Raw genomic sequence first — 25950 nt, 5'->3', positions numbered from 1 at the left:
CATGCAATTGCGTGATCAAGGCAAAGGCACACTAGAATTAAGTATTGATAGAACAGAGAACACATAAAACATCATTAGATAAATATGAAAGTGTTTACATCAAATACCCCATGGGAAGAACCAACTGAGGATTTAGCTCTCCATAGCAGGGAAGCTTCTTTTACAACAATGGAAAGAGAAGATGAAAAACTGAAGAAATACAAGTAGTGGGGATGTCTCCTCCACCTCTAGAAACCTCACAATCACTCAAGATCTCATCCAAAGCTCTGCAAGATGTCTTCCTCTTCAAGCTCGACTATCTCTCTTTCTCCATTGGCTGGTTCTCTCTCTAAAACTAATATCTCTCTCTAAAAACCACTCACCCCTTCAATTTTGAGGTTTCAGCTTTAAATAGGCAGTCTTGCTGGTGGCCGCGCGCTTAGCACGGAGATGGCTCGCTTAGCGCGCATAAGTGGCTGGCGGCTTAGCGCACATCTTCTCACTCAGCTGAAGGATGCAGGCGGTGCGCTTAGCGAGTTGGACCCTCGCTTAGCGTGCATGTACAACTCATCCTTCTTCCAGATCCTTCCTCACGCTCAGCCGAAGGAGGGTGCGCTTAGCGGATGGCTCGCTAAGTGCGCACAGCGGCTTAACGAACCACTCAATTCTGCACTTCACCAAACTTACCTAATTTACCTGAAATTGAAATGGAATGATCATTAAACACACAAAATTAGGATACTCAGTACTGATTACCTATTTTAACAAAAAGTAATTACAATACTACAAAAAGAACTGTAAATGGGAGGAGCTGTATACAATTTACAACAATTTTTTACACAAAAGTTAGTCGTATTAACCGACTAACATATACAATGTAGGAAATATTCATATATACCATTACTCTTAATAAAAACATCTATAAATAGAAGCCCTTTGACATATATATTCCTCCATCCATTCCAATTCTATCCCTTGTACACCTTAATTATCAAACATGCGTGCTTTTGTGTTTTCTTTCTTAAGTCCTATGTTCACTTTCTATTTCATCCTTCGTTGAAGCCTCCAAAACTTTGAGTGACTTCACCATCGTGTGGATGGATTAACAAGGGCACCAATTTGTCCTAAGTAGTAAAATTAAAACAAAAGTCTGAGTATCGAATTCATAGGGATTTGGTTTGTACTTAGGTAGATGAATATTTTACTAATAAAAATAGTTATAGAGAATTGACTTGGAAAGGTTATGGGAAAAATAGTAATTAAAATTGACAGAAAATTAAATCAAACAAGATAAGAAATTAAACAATAATTTAAATTGATTAATTAAAGAGAAAAATTAGAGAACCCAATAATATTATAGAAGTAAATGAGAATGTTTAGAACTTAGCCTACCAGAACTACCCTTTGATGTAATGTTAATGATTTTTCTCTATTTATAATTTTTTCAATTTACACCTGCATCTACTAGTATATTCTAATTTTGGTTCCCCGCATGAAAGAATCTAATTTATCTATTTTGTCTCCCAAATTCCTTTGTAGAGCTAATTACATTAAGGATAGAGATGTATAACAAGCTAAACAAATATCAAGTTATCCTTAGCGATGACTTTATTTAGATACCATTTTCCAGTTCTATTAGAAAATCATGTTTCCTAACGTTGCCCCTAAAACTTACCATATAAATGGGTGATCAAGCCACAAACAATAATATTAAGCACAAGAAAAGATAATGCAAATGTAATATTCATAAATAGATATGAAAAAAAATTTCATCAAGAGTAGTTGACTGTCAAGTTCCCAACAAAGGAAGTTTAGCCTCTCATTATCATGGAGGTTTTATAACTACAAGGGGGAAATATTTAGTAAAGGGAAAGAAGATAAGAAAGAGAATGGAGGGAAAGAATTACTCTCAATACTTGCTTCTCCTTCTTCTAACTTTTGTCTTCTATAAGGGATTGTATTCTCTTAGAATTTCTGTGTGTTTTTTCCTTCTTTTCTGTTCTTCTTTTATAGGTGTAGATTAGCTTAGCTAAGCGGGTTTCTCACACTAATATCGTCTTTACTTTCGGGAATTAGTCTGTTTTCCTTAATTATCCCTATTTTCCTGAATAATCCTGCTTTTTCTAGGCTTTATTTTACTTACTCAGCATCATAAATTCATCACTTTTAATATTTTCTGCACAAAAACTTAAATAATGTTAATTTAATAATTATTTGTTCAAAAAAGAAGAATTAGGAGAGAAAAATTACAATTTCCTATACAATTTAACTCTAAAATATGCTCACAATTAGCAATTATCACATCAATCTTATTCATGGAGGATCACCTTTGTCACCCTTCTACAACCTTTCACTAGCTACTCACTCGACGCTTAAGAAAAGTCCTATTGAGCTTCATTGCTTGACCAAAACGCCTTAGCTTATCTCCAAAACGCCTTCACAAAATCCATAAATACATTATAATAAATCAACAAAAAATGCACAGGTTCATGTCAATATTGTATAAGCTTTCGTATACCATATTGAAATGAAGATATAAAACACAAAAAAATAATATTTTTGCTATTTGATGAAAACAGTTAGTAACTATATAATATCAAAGGTGTATTTTTTATCATTTGCATGTTACAAAGGGTGCATCATCGACACAATGCAACCTTCATTGGCCACAAGAAGATTGTCTTTCACCTCTGCTTCTCAAGTGAAGGCATTAAAAAAGCCCAAGATTGAGCCTCCTCAATGTGTCAAACACGTTGTTAAACATTCTTCAAAAAACTCGTCTTCACCAAAACAACAGACGGGTACAAGAGCAAATGTAACTATTGATAAATTAAAAGGCTCATCTCAAAGACCATCGGGACATATTAGTTACGTGATGAATAAAAACATCCATGAGCACTTAAAATTAAAATACGTATATATATATATTGAGAAAAAAAGGATATCAATGGAATGTATACAATGTAGGGAATACTCATATAATAGAAGCCCTTTGACATATATACTCCTCCATCCATTCCAATTCTATCCCTTGTACACCTTAATTATCAAACATGCGTGCTTTTGTGTTTTATTTCTTAAGTCCTATGTCCACTTTCTATTCCATCCTTCGTTGAAGCCTCCAAAATTGAGTGGCTTCACCATGGTGTTGATGGATTGATAAGTACATCAATTCGTCGCAAGTAATAAAGTTAAAATGAAAGTTTGAGTGTCAAACAGAGATTTTGTTTGTATTTAGGTAGATAAATATTTTATTAATAAAAGAAGTAAAAGAAAATTAACTTGAAAAGGTTATGAGAAAAACAATAATTTAAATTTGCATAAAATTAAATCAAACAAGAATTTAAATTGATTAATTAAAGACAGAAAAATTAAAGAACCCAATAATATTGTAGAAATAAATTCAGAAGATGAGAACATTGGGAACTTAGCGGACCAGAACTACTTTTTGATGTAATGTTAATGATTTTTCTCTATTTATATTATTATGCGTCTACTAGTATACTCTAACTTTGGTCCCTGGTATGAAAGAACCTAATTTATCTATTTTCTCTCCCTAATTCCTTTGTAGAGCTAAATAGTAAATTGCATTAAGGATATAAATGTATAACAGGCTAAACAAATATTAATTTATCCCTATTGATGACTTTATTTAGATATTTTTTTCTAGTTATATTAGAAAATAATGTTTCCCAACAATATCTCTAAAACTTACCATGCAAATAGCCGATCAAGCCACAGGTAATAATATTAAGCACAAGAAAAGATAATGCAAAGTAATATTCATAAATAGATAGGAAGGGAAATTACATCAAGAGTAGTTTCCCAACAAAGAGGGTTTAACATCTCGTTGTCATGGAGGCTTTATAATTACAAGAGGGAAATATTTAGTAAAAGGGAAGAAGATAAGAAAAGGAATAGAGGAAAGGAATGACTCTCAATGCTTGTTTCTCCTTCTTTTAACCTTTGCTTTCTATAAGAAATTGTATTTTCTTGGAATTTCTGTATTTTTTCCTTCTTCTCTCTTCTTCTTTTATAAAAGCAGATTAGCTTAGCTAAGGATTTCTCGCACTAAGTCCGCCTTTACTTTCTTGAATTGGTTTGTTTTCCTTAATTAGACCTACTTTTCTTAACCAGTATGTTTTCCTTAATTAGTCTATTTTTCTTAATTAACATGACTTTCTTAATTAGACCTACTTTTCTTAATCAGCTTGCTTTCCTTAATTAATCTATTTTTCTTAATTAGCATGATTTCTTTAATTATCTATGCTTTCTTGAATTATCCTGTTTTTTTTTTTACTTTATTTTACTCCCTAAGCATCATAAATTCATGACTTGTAATGTTTTCTGTACAAAAACCTAAATGATGTTAATTTAACAATTATTTGCTAAAAAAGGAAGAATTATGAGAAAAAAATACAAATTCCTATATAATTTAACATCAAAATATACTCATAATTAGTCGTTATCAAACTCCTCCAAATTTAAACCTTTGTTTGTCCTCAAGCAAAAGGAAAAAATTTAGAGTTTATCAATCACAATTCATGAGATAACCACATACATTCCAAAAAGCTTCATGAAAGGAGAGCATAAGTTCATGAAAGGAGCAGAACAAGATGCACTTCAAATGAAATGGTTAGCAATAATGACATATCACAAGGAATAATCATCAACTTCAATCCTCACAAGGCAAGTGTTTCTCTCAATCCCACAAGTGTCTCGGTAAAATTGTTTCAATTATAACAATTGAATAGTAAAATTCTCAACTTTGCACATCATCTCAATCAATGTTATCATATATGCTCAATATAGATCACTAAGGACTTTAATAGGCTTGTAACATGACTGAGCTAACAAAGAAATCACGGTTTTTCTAGGATTCAAAACTTAGGATCTAAGATAGCATTCATTCCCTCTGCATAGCTAAATAGTAAATTGCATTAAGAATAAAGATGTATAACAGGTTAAACAAATATCAACCTATTCTTAGCGATGACTTTATTTAGATATCATTTCCCAATTCTATTAGAAAATCACGTTTTCCAATGGTACCCCTAAAACTTATCATGCAAATGGGTGATTAAGCCACAAACAATAATATTAAGCACAAGAAAAGATAATGCAAATGCAATATTTATAAATAGATATGAAGAGAAATTACATCAAGAGTAGTTAGCTGTCAAGTTCCCAACAAAGGGGGTTTAACCTTTCATTGTCATGGAGACTTTACAACTACCAGAGGAAAATATTTAGTAAAGGAAAAGAAAATAAGAAAAGGAATAGAGGGAAGAAATAACTCTTAATGCTTGCTTCTCCTTCTTCTAGCCTTTGTCTTCTACAAGGGATTGTATTCTCTTGGAATTTCTGTATGTTTTTTCCTTCTTCTCTCTTCTTCTTTTATAGGTGCAAATTAGCTTAACTAGGTGGGCTTCTCGTGCTAAGACTACCTTTACTTTTCTGAATTTGTCTGCATTCTTTAATTAACCATGTTTTCCTAAATTAGTTTGTTTTCCTTAATTAGTTAGTTTTCCATAATTAGTCTAGTTTCCTTAATTATCCATGCTTACTTGAATTATCCTTTTTTTTTCTTTATTATACTCACTAAGAATTATAAATTCATCACTTTTAATATTTTCTTCACAAAAACTTAAATGATGTTAATTTAACAATTATTTGCTTAAAAAAGAAGAATTTAGAGAGAAAAATTATAAATTCATATATAATTTAACTCCAAAATATACTCATAATCAGCAGTTATCACATCAATTTTATTCACAGAGGATCACCTTTGTCACCCTTCTACAACCCCTTACTCGACACATAAGAAAAGTCCTCTTGAGCTCCATTGCTCGATCTAAATGCCTCCACCTCTCGCGAAATCAAAATGGATCACCTTATCTAGCATTTTTTATAAATTGATCCTTGTTTTAACACAAAAATTAGGATAGATAAGGAATTACCACTTACGATCTTTGTTTGGTTAGTTTTAGGTCTTTTTGATGTTTTTGTGAGAGTTTTTATAGGAAATTGAGTCAAAAAGACAAGTGAAGTTATGCTCACTTAAGCGTAACTTGTTGTGTACTTAAGCTTACCAAGACAAAATCAATTGAAGAAGACACTAACTTGTCTTGCTTAAACACAATTGTTGAGCCAGAGAAATTTAGAATATTTATCATATAATTAAGCTCACTTAGGTGTGACATGCCATGCACTTAAGCAAGCTGAAAATTTATATATACTTTGTGGGCAACAAGTGCAATTAAGCCATGAATTTTTCAACAAATTTAAGGAAATAATCCTATTTTTTCAAATGTAACAAAATTTGTAGATTTTTTTTTGGAAAAAACTTCACAAAATCCATAAAAACATTATAATAAATTAACAAGAAAAATTCACAGGTTCAAGTCAATATTGTATAAGCTTTTGTATACCATATTGAAATGAAGATATAAAACACAGAAAAATTGGATTGAAAAAACGCAAACAAAAAAAAAACAAAATTAAGCTTTTTTAAATATGAAAATGAAATTAATGAAATAGTTAGTGTATTAAAAATATTATTAAATCAATCATAAGAGTTGATGTTATCCAAAGCAAAACCTTAAATGCAATATTAACATAAATTGTCTATAAAAAATAACAATAATAAAGAAAATGAATGAATATTACATTGTTTATGCTCTTTCAGCAACTAAAAGTTTGCAAATTAAAATTCTATAAGCTCTGTCAATGACTTAAAATCATTAATAATTGAGAAATAAATAATTTTAAAGAATATTTCATAATGTTATAGGAGACAAATCTAGTGGAAGAATTATTTTTATATGAGAGTGGCATAAGAAATTAATGGGACTATTAAAAAATTCAAATGAGCATTCATGATAAGATTTAATGATTAATACTTATTTTTCTTATTACTTTCATATAAAAACGATATTCTCATTATATTAAAAAATATTTGTGGGTGGGGGGCATGATCCCTATGTCCTAAGCAAGCTTTGCCTTGCTCCAATAGGTGTGACTCTCATCACTACTAGAAAAGCGAGATTCTACATTGGTTATTTGAAGTATACTACATCGATTTATGACCGTCATCGTAGGAAACGTCGTAAAAAGGGGAAGCTTTTCTACGACGGTTGCAGACGACCGTCTTAGAATGCAGACGACGGTTGCATTGCATTCTACGACGGTCTTTAACACATTAGAATGGTTATCATTCTACATCGGTTCTATAGAATGCATTACATTCTAAGACGGTCTTTAACACGTGATCGTCTTAGAATGATTAGCATTGTACATCAGTCGCCTCAGAACCGATGTAGAATGACTTTTTTATTTTTTTTAGTTCGAGCTACTTTTTTTTTACAGAATTGAAAGCTAGTAGTATATGGAATTAATGGAATTGAATGGGCTACTTACATAAATGCATTTGTCTTGCCTAGACAAACCACATGATATACAAATCATATTATCCAAGCATCTTGGGAACAAGTGTGACTACTAATCTCAGTCACAGGCAATCACCAAAACAACACTAAAGTTGGAAGTCATATGAAATTCTTAAGAATTCTTAATCTTGGAACCAAACTGGCACTTAGCACTTGGAACCAATACCTTGGAACATTGATTCTAGTAAGTAACCAAAATGGCACTTGGAACATGTCCAATGGGAGTTTTTTTATGAAATTCTTAATCTTTAAAAATCGATCTATTATTATCTAGTTTTATCGTTAAAGCAATTGACATGAGAATTCTCATATAAGAATCATTGCTTAGATGAGTAATATTCTAAACAAAATTCTTAAGAATTGTATGACTCATTTTAAGTTCATAAATATCATTACAGAAAAATGTAGGCCAAAAGTTAATTTAAGTAATTCTACCACTGTTATAATATTCCAGGAGTCATATGAATTAGATTAAGATGCCCATGAGTAGTAAAGAGAATTACAATTTCAGGAATGGAGCAGAATCCATGAATCATCAAGTTATCAATTCATTTATCAATCCATGAAAGGGCCTTACTTGCGAAGCCTTTGACTAAATGTCCTCAAGACAATAGGTTGACGACCCCCACCATAATGAACATCTCCACTTGATTCCTGTACAATTTGTCTAGCATGTCGCAAGGCCTGCACAATAATTTGAAATTTAAATCACAACTTTTGGTATGGTGAAACATATAATGCAGTGTCAGAAGAAATCTCACAGCAGTAGTCAATTTCTGAGCCTAGAATTTTGGTCATTCATTGTTCAGCAATGAATAAGCTTCATTACAACATAATACCTTGGTGGGCTCTAGGCTCACAATTGCTCAACAAAATAGTTTGTACACAAGAAATAAAAATCTTTAATTATCTTATAATTTAAAAAAATCATTTTTTTAAAATGAATATAATTTTTTACGTCTTCTCTTTATCATGTTTCCCCCCATTCTCATAAAAATATTTTAAGAACTTTAATTAATTATTTATTCAAATAAATTTTTATTTTCATTATTTAGTTTATGTAGTATTTGAATTTTTACGAACAAGATAAAAATAAGAAGAAAGAAATATGATTGTATTGAGTTTTATATATAGATATATATATAAAGCTTGTACTGAGATTCTTTTCTTATTAATAATATGCCAGCTAAAATATTTTTGGTACCTATAGTTTGGCAATTGCCAGCTAAAAAACACACGCTTACACAAATTAAAACATCTACCCCCTCCCACATACTGACCCAATTATGTTAATCATAATTAACTTTAATTATGATAATTATCATTATAGCCTGGCTAAAATCATGGTAACTACAAAAAACATATACAACTAGAAGTCACATGTGAGTTGCGGCTTCATTTATTCCTGGTAATATCAGCACTCAACATATTGTCATGCCTGTCAAAAGTTAAAAGGCAAATTGCTATACTAACCACAAAATGATTGTTGAATCCAAAGCAAGCTAATAACTAAAGCAAGAGCAATTTTGAGTTGCGGCTTCATTTATTCCTGGTAGAAGCTTAGTTTTGAATGTGTCTTCATTATGTAATTGGACCTCTAATTTTTAGCTGCATAGTTTAACAGAAATGTGGAATTAGGACTAACTCAAGGCAACTAGCCATATGTAGAATTAGTATACTAAATGTCCTTGTTTTGTCATGTCAGCACTCAGCATATTGGCAATATCTTCATCAAGGCTTACCAAGTTCTTCTTTGATTCTTGAGAGGTGGTTGGCGATTTTAGCCTAGCAAACAACTCCTGGATAAATGTACTGTCATCCTTCAACAAAGAGACAATCTAAAAATAACATAGCAGACAACAATAAGGACATCATTCACTAAATTAAATGATATGTCTTTATTCCTAGTTAATCAAATCTTACATAGCCATTGTTTGAATGTATTATGAAGTTAAGATTTGAACCAATACCCTCATCCAAGACTCTCGCTAGAACAACATCATGAAAGTGAGAACGGAAGGTAAAAATCGTAATGAAGATGAAATCAAACAACAATTAAAGGCATAAAAAGATCAATTAGAGGCTCTACTTTCCCCCCACCCCCCAATCCAATAGTTGGCATAACAACATGTATTACGACACAAATTCGTAGCCACGGTTGATTTAAGATAACTTACCTGTAAGTGTGTCATTTTCTGTAAAGTGCCCCTTTATGAAATCATGTGAGCAACCTATCATTAGAAGAAGTCATCATCATTCGCCCATATATATTAACATATGTCAAGAAAATAAATAAAAGAAGACTTACAAAAATCCTAATAACGATAATTGAGAAATGTGGGCACAGTGCTAGCAAGAGTCAAAAACCTTGAAAATCAAAACACACCAAAGAAGAACACATGTTTTGATTGAAAATAATAAAATTGCCGACACAGACCTGACCCTTTCAAACCTCTTTCTCATACAAAGTTCTTTCCCCTGCTTGCTTGTACCCTGCAACTACAACTGCAATATCAAGAAATTCAATTCATTAACTACACACACTCATGCCATGATTTCTTAAATTAGCATGCTTTTCCTTTTCTTCTTCCTCTTCTCCTATTTTCTAATCGTTTTCTTCTTTTGCAAAACCTCTGCACTTCACATCCTTAACCAATGGTTCCTTTGCTTCAAAAACCGTCTCCACCTTCACTAGTCCTTCAAAATCCCTCGCTATAATCTTCACTCTTTGGACAATAGTCTCTACCGAAAAATCCTCACCTACCTCGATTCTCTTCCCTCCATTGAAGATTCTAATTACACGAACCTCTTCTCCGGCCCCAATCCCTCCGACATCTTCCTCCACTTCGACCCTAACCACACCGTTCATCACACCTTCCTCGGCGCCAGGCTCTCCTGGACCAACGCTTCTGGAGACGCACTCGTCCTTCGACTAAAGAAGAAAGACAAGCGCAGAGTCTTTCGGTAGTACTTCCAACACATTCTCTCTGTCACTGACGAGATCGAGCAACGAAGAAAAAAGGATGTCAAGCTGTACATGAACTCCGACACCGGTGAGTGGCGCTTGGTGCCGTTCACGCATCCGACGAGCTTTGACACGGTGGCGATGGACGTGGAGCTGAAGAACAAGGTGAAGTCCGATCTGGACCAGTTCTTGAAGTCGAAACAGTACTACCACCGACTAGGCCACATTTGGAAGCGGAGCTACCTCCTTGAGAGGAAACTCACAAGAGGGAATTGAGAGTGCCAGACCAGCAGATAGGGAGAGGGAGAAGGACCGCCTTATTACTCAGATACACTGAGAGGGAGAGGGGGAGGTACGACAACTTGTCCTCTTCGTACTCTCTCTAGAACTTTCGGTACTACAACATTAAAATTAAAATAAAAATTCGTTTTCATTTAAAGGCGGTTTTCCAAATGGACCGTCTTTGAATATTTGATATCCACGCCGGTCATATATCAAAACCATCTTTGTTTTATTATTTTAATTGTATAAAGACGGTTTTCATACAAACCACCTTTAAAATATTTATTATATTTACAAAAATACCATCCTATTAAAGATAACGATGTTTTGGAAGGATCGTCCTTGATCCAGTGTCATAGTAAGGCTGTTTAATTTCTAGTAGTGCATAGAAACAATTTAAAACTAGTGGCGCATACATTAGAACTGCTCATTCCACAAGTAATTCTTATATCTTATTATATCTTATATTATCCTAACCATGAGTCCTAAAAATTTATATTTAATAGTTAATTATAAAATGTAATTAATTTTTAATAAAAGGTTATAAAAGTAATTTTACAAAATTTGACACAACAATAAAATATTATCCCATAAGATCAATTGCGTAAATCATATAATATCATTCCATATAATTAAAAATCATAGGCAATACCATTAAATGAGTCCTAATAAATAATGCAGTCCTATATATACAATTCAATAACTAATTAACACAATTTTGTATGTTTTAAATGTTTATTTTCATCATTATTTGTCAGGAAAAGATAATTTGACTTTTAAAATTAAAGAAATAAAAATGTAATTTAAATATCTTTTAAAAAATATAAATTAGCACAAAATTTAACTTTTTAAAATAATCATCGTCCTAATCATACAATTTTAGACGGTGACATCAATTGCTCTTTTTTTAATGAATTTAAACTTCCTAATTATCAAGCATCTTTAAATAATAAAATGAACGACTCTTAATTTTAAAACCATTTTTTTTCCAAAATGTCACCATTGTTTGATGGAAGTTTTTGTTCTTTCCAATACACGAATGACTTATAAAATATATTAACTTTATCACAAACGATTGAATTTATTGAACATAATTAAAATAATAAATACATAACTACTTTTTTTCTTGCTTGTATTTTTTTGTAAGAAATAATCTTACTCAAGGTGTGTACAGTCACACAGCAAATATAAGATTTGTTTCTTCAAAATAAATAGTTACAATTAATTTAAAAATTTACAGTTGAAAATTTAATATATTTATATTTTATTACACATATGCATTATAATCATTACTTTTGAATCAATATAACCATTGTGTATTTTCTAAAACATATTCTCTTATTTTAAAGAAGTTAAATTCTTAAATGTAATCTTTATATATCTTCAAATGGAATTTTAAACCATATGTATTTACCTCTTAAAACAACTAATTGTTAATACGTCTACTGATATACATCTAAAAGAAACTCTTTAACCAAAGAAAAGGAAAAAATATAAATATGAATTCAGTAGTAATTGGTGTGGTGATGAAACATGTTCTATTATTTTTTTTTGTTAACTATGTTCCATTTTAATGTTAGAAAGACATGTATACTTGTACCTCTTGGAAAGCAAGCAAGTCAGGATATATCATAAGGACCAAAGATCGTTATAAATTTTTTATAATAAACATTTATTTATAGTTTCTATACTCTCATATATTTATATATATACCAACCAAATAGCTCAAAAGTGCAAATTAATTAACTAAGATAACTAATTACTGGAGAAAATGAGGGTGATACTAATTACCCTATTATTGTTTTAGGTGCGGTAATTGCAGACAAAACAGGCATTGACAAAGTCACAAATTCTGCAGAAGATGCTGGTGTTGGTAAAGCAGCCACTAATCCCGTTGAAGAAGTTGTTAATATTGGTGAAGCCACTAACCCTATGCTTAATAGCCAACCAGAGGCGTATGAGTCTCCTATATTCAAAAACTTAGTGAAACAATGCACTTGGCATGTTGCTGAAACATGCAGCAGTGGAAGTGAAGAACAAGCATTGCATCGTCCAAATGTGTAGGCTCTTTGCCTTTTGGATTCTATGGATAGTTGCTTGCTAGAGCATGGAGCAGCAGCCCCACTCAAAACTACTCCTACTAACCCTAGAACTTCACAACTTGTAAAAGGTGCTTCGATTGTGTTAATACCACCCATAAAACCCGCACCCGTAATAGATCCCATACCCATACCACCCAGAAGACCCATAGGACCCATAGGACCCCCTATTATAATACCACCCAGACCCACAAGACCCACAAGACCCATAGGACCCATAGGACCCCCATTATAATACCACCCATAGAACCCGAAACTGTTACTGATGATGGCCCTATTATAATACCACCCATAGAACCCAAACCCATAGACCCCAAACCCATACCCGTACCCCCCCCCCCCCCCCCCCATAGAACCCAAACCCATAATCATACCACCCATACCACGCAGACTCATAGGACCCCCTATTATTGCATCATCTCCCGAAACTGTTACTGATGATGTCCCTCTACACTTCAATGATTTTCCAAGACCCAGAGATGTTACTTCCCCACTCCTCATTCAGACTCTCAAATTCCAAACCATCTTGACAACATGCGCTCATGTCACTGCACGCACTTGTTTGACAACCACTGATCCTAACGTTGCTACATCGGTTTTAGCGGCTTGTCTCATTCCATCTCTCTATCAATGCGTGTATCCCGATTCAACTACACCTGGTATGTATATTTTCATGTGTTCTTTTCCCCGTTTACTTCTCTATCTGTCTTATTAAAAAAAAAAAGCTTCTTCACTTGCTCGATCTGGTGCAGCGATTTCAATTAATGAGGGAAAGAGGAGGTGCGTTTGCATTGCCGCAAATGGGAGGCCTCTTTGCCAAATTAGTGAAAGCTATTGCACGCTTTTTCATAAACGTCTTGTGCTCTTTCTCATTTCATCGTCAACACCAGCTCCCATGTGCACTGTGGGGACCCTTACGAGAAAGAGAAGAGAGAGTATGAGAGTGAGAGTATGAGAGGGTAGCTGAGTGGAGGCAGGAAGGTTCAAGAATTAGGGTTCGCGAAAGGAGGAGGAGGAGGACGCATTTTGCTTCTTTTGTTTCTCAATTACGACGGGTTTTTATTAAGACCCGTAGTGAATTTAATTACATATAACATTCTAAGGCGGTTTTCAATGACCGTCTTAGAATATGTGTCGTAAAATACTCTAAAATTAACAATAATTACAAAAATGCCATCGTACTATTTTTTAAGGCGGTTTCTATATAACCGTCGTAGGATACGTATTGTAAAAAACTATTTTTACAGTAGTGACAGAACCTCATCTAAGGCATCAACTGAAACAAGAGTGGCTAGAGAAGGCCGGGGAAGAAACAATAACTAATACTACTAAAAAAACGATTTTTACATCGATTAAAAAACACATTCAACAACATTTATTAACCATCATTGTAGGTAGGGTCGTAAGAAATTTTTTACTTTCTAAGACTGTTGACAAAAAGTCATACTACTTATTATATACTTATCCAATTTGTAATTGGAAGAAAAAGCATGGTTCCTCATACTTTTTACAAAAGTTATTTGTATGTATATCAATAAAATTTTATTCATACAATACAGGAATATGCATCCTTTTATTTAGTGAACTTTTCAAGTAACAAAATCATGTGAAGAATATATGTGTGTGGGGGCTATGTTGTGGATTTCCTGTTTAATAAATACTTGAATTTTGTATTTATTTTTTATAAATATATTCTTTATATTAAGTCTTTAAAAAAATAATTTTATTTTTTATTTTTGATATTTTTATAAGTCTCTAATAGTATAACAAATTTTTGTTTCCTAATTAAGGAATAAACACACAAAATTTAAATATTTATTAAATATTGTGAACATATTTTAATATATATATATATATATATATATATATATATATATATATATATATTTCCCCATACATATTAAATAGTTGAGGTTTTATCAAATTTTAAAATGTTCTTATGTAAAAAAAAGAGATAATTACAATTTTTTTAAAATGAAAAAATTATGCCAAAATCTAACACGAGAGAATTCATTTTATGCATGCAAATACATATACTCAAGGACATTTATGTGTAATTAATCCCATGTATAGTTATGCTTTGCATGTGGCTTCTAATGATTTTTTCTTACCTTAAAAATTATCTTATTGGTGCAGGTGAGCCACCTCTTATGCGGTAAAATTATTTTCGAAATATTTGCCATATTACTAAGAGAAGAATAGCCGGGCTTGCCGGCTTGCTCAGCTCAGCCTATATAATAATCCTTTTTCTCTAGCTTGCTAGAGACTAAAGTCTTTAATTATATTGCCTCTCCTGAAACATTCCGAGTGATATATGTCAACTATATATGATTGGCTTAACTTGGTATAATTTATGATGAATGATATGTTATACCTTCAATATTTCAATTAGCAATAAATTCACTGTCATGTTGTCTCTCCATCTTTAATTATAAGATATTTTTTTAAATTTGTTTGTGTTTTTTTTTAAATTTGTATATATATTAATTATTATTTTTTATATATTTTTATTTAATTATTTTCTCTTTAAATATTAATAAGAAATAATTAAATAGATAAATAATAAGAAAATGATAATTTTTGAATGATAGTATAGATAATTAATAAATTTAATGTGATTAATTAAACTAATTATTTTTCTTACAAATTAATTGAAAGAGTTTTATAACTAGAAATTAAGGAAATATAAGAAAATCACTGAATGTCACGATCGATAATGGTGTTCCTGCTAAATAGCAGTAATAAAACATGCTTTACTTCTAATTTACGTTTGGATTGGCATTCACACGCATAATCAATTTAGGCCGGGGTTTATAGTTGCCCTTTGCTGCGTTTGTCGATTTAGCGCCCAATATGTTTAAAGTTTAAATAGTAAATTAACAATAAAGCTTTTTATGTAGATTTTAGGATAAATGACCTTAATTTTTTTATCTTTTAAAAAATTTATTTTGATCATTTATCTTTTTAAATTGATTCAAAAATGATTATTTCATCTATTAAATGTTAATATTGTTAATGAAATTAAAATACTAATAATTAAAAATCGTCACAATGTATAAGTTTCTTTCTTCATTCTCATCTTCTTATCCCTGGACCACCGCAATAATCATCAGCACACACAACCACCGTGCACCCAACCACCACAGCCTTCTGACTCGTACAACCAAAAAGAGTGCATTATAAATCTTCAAAGGCAATGAAATCTTCTTTCATTAACATAATTTCAAGTTTGCAATGAAATATGCTAATAAAAGAATATTTCATTGCTTCTGAAGTTTGGTATTGATTTGGTATTCAGCTTTGAAATTTGTTTTCACTGAAATTTCATTGACTTTTTGTACTAAACAAAGCAGTAACAACAAAACATGAGAGTTCTGCATAAAGTGAATAATTAATTAGATAAAAAGTGCATTGCAAAGCCTCATTGAACAGAGTCACCAAATATATAAGTTCTGCATCCTAAAAACTTAAACATAAACTTAATAATTAATAACATAAAGAGTGCATTACAAAGCCTCATTGAACCGAGGCACAAAATATATAAGTTCTGCATCCTAAAAACTTAAACTAATAATCCATTGTGCCCAAGTTCTCCTAGTCGGCTCCCTTAACTGATTCATGATTGTTGTGTTTCATTGGTACTGTCACCTCCTTAAATTCCTGCAGATGTGATCTGACTTGTGCATGAAACATTCTTTTGTTTCTTTGTTACAACATTGGTGAGAGATGTTGTTTGTCTCTTCAAGTTTTGTTAGTATTGAATACAAATATTATAAGAATGTTGAAAGTCATAAACTCTGTTAAATGCAATGGAAAACACATATTGAAGACAAATTACCTTATTTCCCTCTTTTGGAATATTCCTATCTGCAGATGTCTTTCCTTTACATGTCTTTTTATTGTGACCAATTTTCCCACATTTTTTACAAACAACTGATTTTGACTGTCTTTGTAGCTTGAATGTGTTCGTAAACTCATCATTTCTCTTGTTCCTTGCTTTCTTTGGTCTTCCAAGAACTCTCCTCATCACCGGGTGGAAGCATCACTAGTGTTTGTAAAGGAGATCATAAATTCGATTTTACATGGATAGACAATAAATGAATATATTGTCAACATAGTAGATTTCCTGCCAAATGCAACAACTAAACATATTCCATTCAAAACAACAAATTAACAATATAATTATAGAAAACAACACCTGTAATAAGAAATGACACTAAGTTCAAGTTTGACACCATTGATCCACATGCATGCTATTGAATGAGTGCATGAAATTGCAGTTAACTCCCACTTTCTACAAGAACATGTCTGATGTTTAAGATTGACAACAAATTTTTTCATGCCCTTTGAAACCTCAAACAAAGACAAATCAGCATCACCAGACCAATGTGGTCGCTATGCTTCACATGCTTTTTTATTTTTTTCAATGATTTGCTGAACTTTGGGACAAATGGAACCCTCATACCTCATGAGGATAGTCCTCAACTTCAAAATTTTGGAACTTGTGTAAAATTGGATTCCCTCCAGTAGAGTAATAATTGGCTTGTCTTTGTACTCCATTATTACATTGTTAAATGCCTGACATATGTTATTGACTTGCAAATCACATTTTGTGTTTACCTTAAAAGCAGATCTTGTGCAAGTAGCAGGGTTTAACCTTTTTCCAGATCCTTCAAAGCTTCTACATCATAACTTTTAATCTAATTCATGGCCTTGTCCCAATCAGGGGTAGTTGTTGCTCAAGCTGCCATCCACATCAACTCTTTCATGCGTGCTTTTGGATACTTTTTCTTCCAATTACCATACAAATGTTTGACACACAATCTATGTTCTACGTTATCGCCAAGCTCCTTGATTACCTCAACCAACCCCTGAAAATAACAGTGAATAAATTAAATTATAGTAACAATTAGATGTCCAACATAATTTTAATATTTACCTTTTGTTGGTCAGAAATGAAAGCCCAACATCCTTCCTGAATACCATGTAAGTCAGCTATCAAGATATCAACAAACCACTTCCAAGACGAATAATTTTTAAATTCCACTACAGCATAAGCAATGGGAAACATTTGATTGTTTCCATCTTTACCTACTCCAGACAACAATTGGCCACCATATTCTTCCAAAAAGCAGCCATCCAATCTTATCACAGGCCTACAAGTGGTTGCAAATGCACTCTTACAAGCCTCTAGGAATACATACACAAGTTCAAACACAGGACCATGAGGAGTTAAGTCACATTTGATCTTCACAGCACTATTTTTGTTTTTTTTTTTCTGTTAGCTCCGCAACATAACTTCTTAAATGTTTATACTGATCTCTGGTTGCACCTTCAATTTTTTCCATTGCCTTAACCTTTGTTTTGTATGTTTGATCCATACTCAACCTGAATCCCCATTTTTCTACAACATAAGCAACTAAGGCTTTTAGCTTTATGTACGGAGTATGCATTAATAAAGACATCAACCTTTTTTCCACCCACTCAAGTGTAGCCTGGCTGTTTTTGGCAGTTCTAAAGCAATAATGGTCATCCTTCAATGTCACTACCTGCCAATAAGTCACTTGAATGGACTTGCTGACCCGTAAGTAGAAGGGACAACCCTTTTGTTTATAGATAACAATGACTCTTCTTGTCATTTTTTATCCTTGAGATAGGGGTGAGAATAGGCTAGGCCGGTCTATAGGGGCCTACGACTTGGCCTACATAAAGCCTAGCCTGGCCTGACCTATTTAATTAAAAGGTCAGGCTCAAGCTTTTTTAAAAGCCTATTAAATTAAATAGACCAGGCTTAGGCTTATTAAAAAGCCTTATAAGCCTGATAGGCCGACCTATATATATATATATACTTATATTATTTTTTGGGTATAATTAATATTATTTTTTTAAAAAACTAGCAGATTTCATTCCTATAATTAAGTAAAATTTTAATTACAAGGTGTGAGTCAGGTGTATCCTTTTCACTTCAAGCTTTTTGATAGAGGTAATTAACATTATGTGTTTAGCCTATTATAGATGGTATGTTATTTATTTTTCTTTTGGTAAAAAACAACTAGGAATATTAAAGATTTAATGTGAAGAAGACTTTTAAATAGGCTTTTAAATAGGCTACCAGGCCAGGCTAGGCTTTTAAAAAGGCCAGGCCGAGCCAAAATAAAAGCATTTGATAGGCTATAGGCCAGACTCAGGCCTCAAAAATTAATCGTAGGTTATACTCATGCCTTTTAAAGTCTGACCTGGCCTGACCTATTCCCACCCCTACCTTGAGATTCTTCTTAGACATTATAACAAAGGTTTTGATAGCCTCTAGAATTTGTTTCTTAAACTTGACAACCTTACCTCAAACTTGACATCTTCATCATTTTCAGGCACCTTAAAACAAGGAAATATGACTTTTGGAGGACCTTCATCTTCATTTCCGCCTAGAGTATCCAACTCATCAGAATATCCAACTTCATCATCAAAATCAAAATTTGTTAACTCTACTTTATTAGTATCAAATGTGGGGTCACTACTCTGACTAAATGTCTTAGGGTCCAACCATTCTGTCCAATCTGAGCTTTCTTCAAAGTCACTATCTGAAACTTCACTACAATTACTGCTATCATCATCATCATCTTCCTCAGCCCCAACATCATCCTCCATCACACCCTCAACAACAACCTCCATCTCACCTAGAACACCAGCCTCATCTTCACCCTGCACTTGAACCTCGACCAAACCTTGCTCATCAAACAGAACCTCAGCCTCCACTTGAACCTCAATCTCATCTTCACCCTCCACAACTGCTTTAGCCTCCACTCCATCAATTACAACAACCTCATCTCCCTTAAAATCATTCAACTTTTTTTCAGATTTGTCAAACACCCATTCGTCCACATACACTTCAACCACATCAATATACGACATAGTCTCCACATCCCAACCCCATTCTTCTTCAACGATCTGACCATTGACATACACAGTAAATGAATTATAAATAAACATCCCTCCATGGTGAATTTTTAACCTCGTTTGTTCTTAGGTTGGCCTGCAAAAAACATGAACAACAACAAAGCCCAAAAAATGAATAAAAACAACACCCACCAAAGGTTTTCAGAACAAAACAAAAACAAAAGCCAAAATCGGGACCACCACAACAAAAAAAAGGCATCATTCATGTTTCAAGATGAAACGATAACCAATGAAGGGTTTTTGATCAAAAAAATCAGCACACACCCTGTTAAAGACAAAATCGGGACCACACCACTAACAAAGACATAAGGGACCACCACAACAAAAAAAAAAAGCACTAAACACCTCGTGGACCCTAAAACCTCAACACAAATTCACACTGGAAAACACTTTGTGGACCACATCAACAAACAAACCCCACAAATGGACCACAATTATCCGCCATTATAATAGAAACAAAACTTCAATAAAATAACCTAACTTACTTGCAAATAAAAGACACTTCCATCTTCCTACGACAATGAACAACGACATTTCACGCACACGAACACCATCGTGAACAATCAACAACGACACCTCACGCACATGAGATTTCCATTACGGTTTGCGATTCCAATTTTGGATTTTCAAGGAGCAGTTCTAAAACATAACTTCGATATTACCATTTAGGGTTGGGGTAAAAATGTTACTGGGTTAAAAATTGCGAACCCTTTGACGTACCTCTCAGACGTTGACACATGTCGGTCAACGTCAGTTGTTAACAGTCAACGTCCAATTCTGGACTGATGGACCAACATTGTGTGATTGGATAAAATAGGAGGACAAAATTCATCAATAATTTTAACGGGGGACCAAAATCAAGATTGGAAACAAAATGGAAAATCAAATTTACAATTTTTCCTTTTTGTATACCCCCAGCCCCTACTTTTCCATGACCCTCTCTATCTCTTTATATATATATATATATATATATATATATATATATATATTAGTTTCTCTCTCTCTATACCCCTTGTTTGTTACTTTTTTTGAAAGGCTACACATTAACTAATAAGGTGAAAAAGTAATTAGTTGGAAAGAGATACTATGAGTTCCAAGAGTAATTTTGGTAAAATAATACAAATTGTTAACAAGTTTAATGTTATTAACTAGGTTAATCAACTATTTTTAAAGGGTGTGAATTAGTTAAAAGTGATAGATGAAGTATTTAAAGTTTGATATGGGTGAACTTTGTATAGGTAGCTATATTCTTATATTTAAGTTGTATCTTATATATGTCAAAATGCAATATGTGTTACATATGACTATTTTGTTGGATTTAAAAATCTTTTATATGTAATTTTAAAGGTTGTGAGTGTCAGAATAAAATACAAAAAACACCTTATTGGTTGTGAGATCTCACGCCAAATTTGGTGTGAAGTGTTGTGTTGGTGGGAACTTAGGTCAATAATGCATAATGACTTAAAGGAACAAAAAAAAAAAACACTGCATAATGACGTGAGAATGAATTTCCACCAATGGAGATGGCTTCTAAATATTGGATAGCAAGCTAAATGGGGGTGGCATGTTGTGTGGTTTGCAGTAGTATGGACAATATGACTGACTCAAAATGCAGGCACAATAACAAGTACAAGAAAAGAGATGAAAGATATTATAAAAGTTAATCAGGTATGCTCCTGGGAACAGAATAAGACAATGGGAGTATTTGCATACTGTCTTTCTAGCTAGTTGGATAAGTACCAAATGAGTTTGTAATCAAGAATATGAAAAAATAAATGATTAGTTCAACCAGAAATAATTAGCAAGTTGCAACTATGCATACTTAATCCCAAGGGGCAGGGTAGTTAGAAACATGACTAATTTACTCCAAGTCAATTATAAATTTATAATAACCCTGAAACTTACTTATGCATCATATACTCAATAATTTGGTTTATTAATGGACTGAAAATTTGTCAATTACTACAAATATGCTTCTGCATTTGTGAACATATGACTTGGCAGGAAGGATAATGCAGGTGCACATTTATGAAATTAATGGCAGTATAAGCTCAAAAGCAAGAACGTTGTGAAGATGAATTCCAGAACCCACATAACACTTAAGATAGGGACAATTCAAATGAAGCCTTTGGTAAAGACAATCACTTTGGTTAAATAAATCTGGCAAAATAGAATTTATTGTTTTATAAGGACTAGGAACGTTAATGAATTGTAACCAAGAAATCAGAGAAGGTATTAATTTACATTATCTTTTGAATAAGAAAATTGGTATTGGAGCACATGGCCGGTTTAACATCTGGAGCTTGCAGCAGATCCAATTCTCAACACACAATCTACCAGCAAAAGATTCAACAACTTCCAACTCTTCCCTGGAAACAAGCCAAATCATTTTTGTTTAGGAAGATTTTTATTGTTGGAAGAGGATAAATACTAGGAAGACTTTCACTAATGAGCCATGAGCAAACCATATAAGTTACATTTTAACCCAAAATCTTAAAGCCCATGTTTATGAGTCTTATCCTCACTTATATGGTACTCAACCTCTCCATTTCTACTCGATGTGAGATTTTACCTCACAGTTATGTTCCAACACATATTGATGTATAAAACCTTGAAAATGCAATGTAGATGAAATCTAAAAAGTTTTCAAAAAAAAATATGATGACCACAAAATCATGCAAGCTAGCTCGCCTGGCCTGTATAAAACAGGAAAAACTATTTCAATATATCTTAATGAACTAATTGAGATGCTTAAGGCTTCACTGAAGCTAGTTATGCTTCAAAAAGTCATAGATAATTCAAAACATTGATGGAAAATTGGCATATTGGGCACTTCAAAGATATATTAATGACACAAAGTAAAGGGTTAGAATTATCACCTTCCTCCAGGGTGCCCAACATAAACCACTATGCTGATAAGCCCACCTGGCATTAGAATTCTCTTTGCAGCTTCCAATGCTAGTAATGTTGTTTTTGATCTTGTTATTATCTCTTTGTCACCGCCTGGAAGATAACCTAAGTTGAATGCAACAAGCCTATGCAGAATATTAAGATAGAAACAAGCCTTAAATGTTCAGGAAATTGTATCCATAGCCACTCACCATGATATGTAGTTTTATAATAATAAATACATAAATGCAATCATTATTCAGGGTTACAACTAATATTGATAATCTTTGTACCAATGTAATGTTTAAGTAGACGCTAAACTGATGGTTAGGCTTGTAAATCAACATTCAAAATTACTATTTTTTTCTAGTTACTCATATTCAATTGATGGAAACATGAAAAAAAAAAATTTAACATAAAATTCTTAGGCTATCTTATTCTTTGAAAATTGTTTGGGTAGTATCCTGTATTCCTGTATGATTATTGCAATCCACTGAGCTAATAAGAATGACACAATCAATCATTAATCAACAATAATATATGATTAGCTCCATATGGACTTTATCAAATGTGAGTTTACCAACCTAAATCTATAATCAAATCAGCCATTAAAGCCTGACCATGAAAGTGGAATGGCATGATATGAAAATTTTATATTAATTCATTGTAAATTTTGAGACATATCTGTTTAGCCTTGAATAAGATTCATGCAGATGAGACAAAGTCGGAATAAAGATAAAAGTTATAATTCTGTTTTCAATAAATCTATAAAATGAAGAATATAATTAAATTACGAGTATACCCCAGTCCTAGTCTCCAACATGATAAGCAAAATCACTTTAGTTCCTAACTCTACATAATCCTTACTTTAATCCTTGACATTGCCAAATGTCATTTATTTGAGTCCTTTTCTCCCCTTTATTTTCCACAGTCACTTCATGTAAATAAAGAACTAAAGTGAATGATGTTTTGCAAAGTTAGAGACAACAGCAATAATTTTATAAATTCAAGGACTAAATTGATAAATGCTTACAATTTTAGAGACTAAAATAAGGGTTTACTAAAGAAATTAACTGCACCAGCTATTTATTATCATTAGCTTCTAAACACAAAGTAGGAACAGGGGAATGAGGTTAAGTTCATGAAGCGAGTACCTAACTGAGGCATTCCTTGGAACAGCATTCTCCATTTTACTATGGCAGATATTGAAGAGCTTGACAAGTTGTTTCTGCATGTATTTTGAAATTATTGTTGGTGACATGAAAGTTCTTAATTGTTGTCAAATTAACTACACCAAAAATAAAAGGCTCTAGGCCAGTTCAAGTGCCAAGACTACAGCAGGATCAAGTGTTATACTAGTAACTTTGTGTGCGGCTATATAACAAACTATTTTATACAATATTTTTCACCAATTCAAAGTTGAAACTATTTGCTCGTTTATAGTCCTGACCTCATTGGGATTAAGTGATTCTTCCAGCAAAAGTGAAGTGTTATCTAAAGCATCTTTTTGAATGTCCAATGCATATACACAACCATTATGAGAATCATCAGCAACCAAATTAAGCATTGCTAAGGTGTCAAAACCATTGCCACAAGTGGCATCAATGACAGTGTCTCCTTTCTGAACAACATGTTTCCACACCCTGGTAGGAACAAGAAATATAGCCATTATCAAGGCTAAATCTATATAGATAAATATGAGAATAATAACAAGTACAAGTAGCAGGCCTGCCGAATAGAGTTCTGTAACAAAATGGAATATGTTTACTTTTAACTCAACGAAAGCACCTTTTATAAGCATGGAAACTGAAATGGATATAGCAGAGGCCATCCAAATTATATAACAAAGAGAATTTTGCCACAAATTATTAGAATTTTAGACTACAAAAAGTTAAATTGCTCAGCATTTTGTGACTCTGTGATACAAATGCAGCATAAGATCAATTCCAAGTCTAACACTCACGTAAATAATCATAATGAATCATATACAATGTAACTTTCTAGTATCAGGCTCTCGTAAAACATCCGCCTATGCATACCTTAAAATTAAAAATAAAAATTATTTATATGATTATTTGTGACAACAAATAAAGCTGACATAATAGTTCTATATTAGCATATCAGTATCAGCCATGGTTGAGAAAAAGAGAAAAAAAAAACAGCATGTACAAAAAATTTGAAATTTTAATCTGCCCCTCTATTAGAAGAAACAATAACAACTCAAAATTGAAAATAAGTCCTAGACAACAAACTGACTTTTCCCCCCAAATACTAACCTGAAAAATGGAAAAATCAAGCAGAAATTTTGAAAACAGAAGCATTTCAATTTTCAATTAGTACATACATGTGAGCAATGTCAGTTGCCCTCTTCTTCCCAAAGAGATAACTCACCAAAGCATCCTCCAATCCTGCAAAACATGGCAAGGGAATGAGTACAAGATTATGCATATGGGTTCATGTCAGTGTCACAAAGGCAACATTGTTTTTAGCCTAAATGGAAATGGGTACCTGAAAAGGGAGAATCTTTGGGGAAGGAAGAAGAAAAAGAAGAAGATTGGAGGTCACTGGCAACTGAAAAAATCCCATTTTGCTTAATGGGTTTCTCATAGCAGCAACTAAGAATTTTGGAGGTGTTGCTTATTAGGGTGTTGTTGTTGAGTATTTGATGAGGAACCAAAAACAAGGATCTTCGCGAAGAACATGAAAGGGTGTTGTGAGTGGCTAAAGAAGAGAACCAAAGCCTCAGGGACAACATCAGCTAGTTTGTCTGACTTTCAACCAGAGGAATACAGTGAACAGAAACACCTTACTGGTTCTCTTTGGAATTAAAGAACCAATGGCTAAATTATGGATTTGTCCGTCTCAGGCAATGTTATGAAAACTGCCGCGTGATCCATTCATTGGTCGAAACACTGAGTCAATAATGAGATAGAAGTTTAACCAAGTCAATTATTAATTCGATTAATCCAATTTATAAATTAAAAAATTAAAATATATAATATAACTAATAAAATATTATTATTTCAGATTTTTATGCTCTAAAATTAAATATATTATCATGATCAAATTATAAAAATTATATAATCATTTATTATATAAATTATTTTGTGCATATTGTCATTAAATAATTAAGAAAACTTTTATTTTCTAGGATTAAATATAAAAGTTATCGGATGATTATAAATGAATTTGATGAAAATGTATAAAACATATAAATATTATACCATATCATGATCAATACATAATAATTAGTTATTATATATTGTTATCAAGAAAAATAAAATAATATTATAAAAACATATTATGTTATTCAATAATTAGTTATTAACAATTT

At 32.5% G+C, this 25950-nt stretch overlaps 1 protein-coding gene and 2 long non-coding RNA genes across 4 annotated transcripts; 1 reads left to right on the top strand and 2 right to left on the bottom strand.

Moving 5' to 3' along the window:
• Positions 1–212: 212 nt before the first annotated feature.
• On the bottom strand, positions 213–10834 carry LOC114387725. 2 transcript variants are annotated; one of them, XR_003661392.1, is made up of 7 exons: positions 9736–10834; positions 9605–9658; positions 9170–9265; positions 8901–9035; positions 8005–8111; positions 2307–2414; positions 213–675 (listed from the first exon to the last, which is right to left on the bottom strand). It is a non-coding gene; the product is annotated as an uncharacterized LOC114387725 (long non-coding RNA). The 2 variants fall into 2 exon arrangements; XR_003661393.1 differs by lacking the exon at positions 213–675 and adding an exon at positions 894–1103.
• A 2279-nt stretch (positions 10835–13113) lies between these two features.
• On the top strand, positions 13114–15193 carry LOC114387702. Its single transcript, XR_003661388.1, has 2 exons — positions 13114–13432; positions 14910–15193. It is a non-coding gene; the product is annotated as an uncharacterized LOC114387702 (long non-coding RNA).
• Positions 15194–21841: 6648 nt separating this feature from the next.
• Positions 21842–25516, bottom strand: LOC114387121. Its single transcript, XM_028347252.1, has 6 exons — positions 25125–25516; positions 24961–25024; positions 24067–24259; positions 23771–23844; positions 22607–22762; positions 21842–22096 (listed from the first exon to the last, which is right to left on the bottom strand). The coding sequence occupies exons 1-6, from the start codon at positions 25369–25371 to the stop codon at positions 21973–21975; spliced, it is 858 nt and encodes a 285-aa protein (XP_028203053.1). The 5' UTR covers positions 25372–25516; the 3' UTR covers positions 21842–21972.
• Positions 25517–25950: the final 434 nt, after the last annotated feature.

This window comes from Glycine soja, chromosome 15 (genome assembly GCF_004193775.1).
Source record: "Glycine soja cultivar W05 chromosome 15, ASM419377v2, whole genome shotgun sequence".
NCBI lineage: Eukaryota > Viridiplantae > Streptophyta > Magnoliopsida > Fabales > Fabaceae > Glycine > Glycine soja.
The sequence above is the reverse complement of the archived record's forward strand: the minus strand, read 5'-3'. Positions and strand labels throughout refer to the sequence as shown.

Excerpts from the sequence above, each read along its gene's own strand:
- LOC114387121 (XM_028347252.1), bottom strand. The coding sequence starts at position 25,371 with ATGTTGTCCCTGAGGCTTTGGTTCTCTTCTTTAGCCACTCACAACACC. Across the intron at positions 25,025-25,124 it reads CAAAGATTCTCCCTTTTCAG|GATTGGAGGATGCTTTGGTG; the intron begins GTACCCATTTCC and ends CATGTTTTGCAG. Across the intron at positions 23,845-24,066 it reads AATCACTTAATCCCAATGAG|AAACAACTTGTCAAGCTCTT; the intron begins GTCAGGACTATA and ends AAATACATGCAG.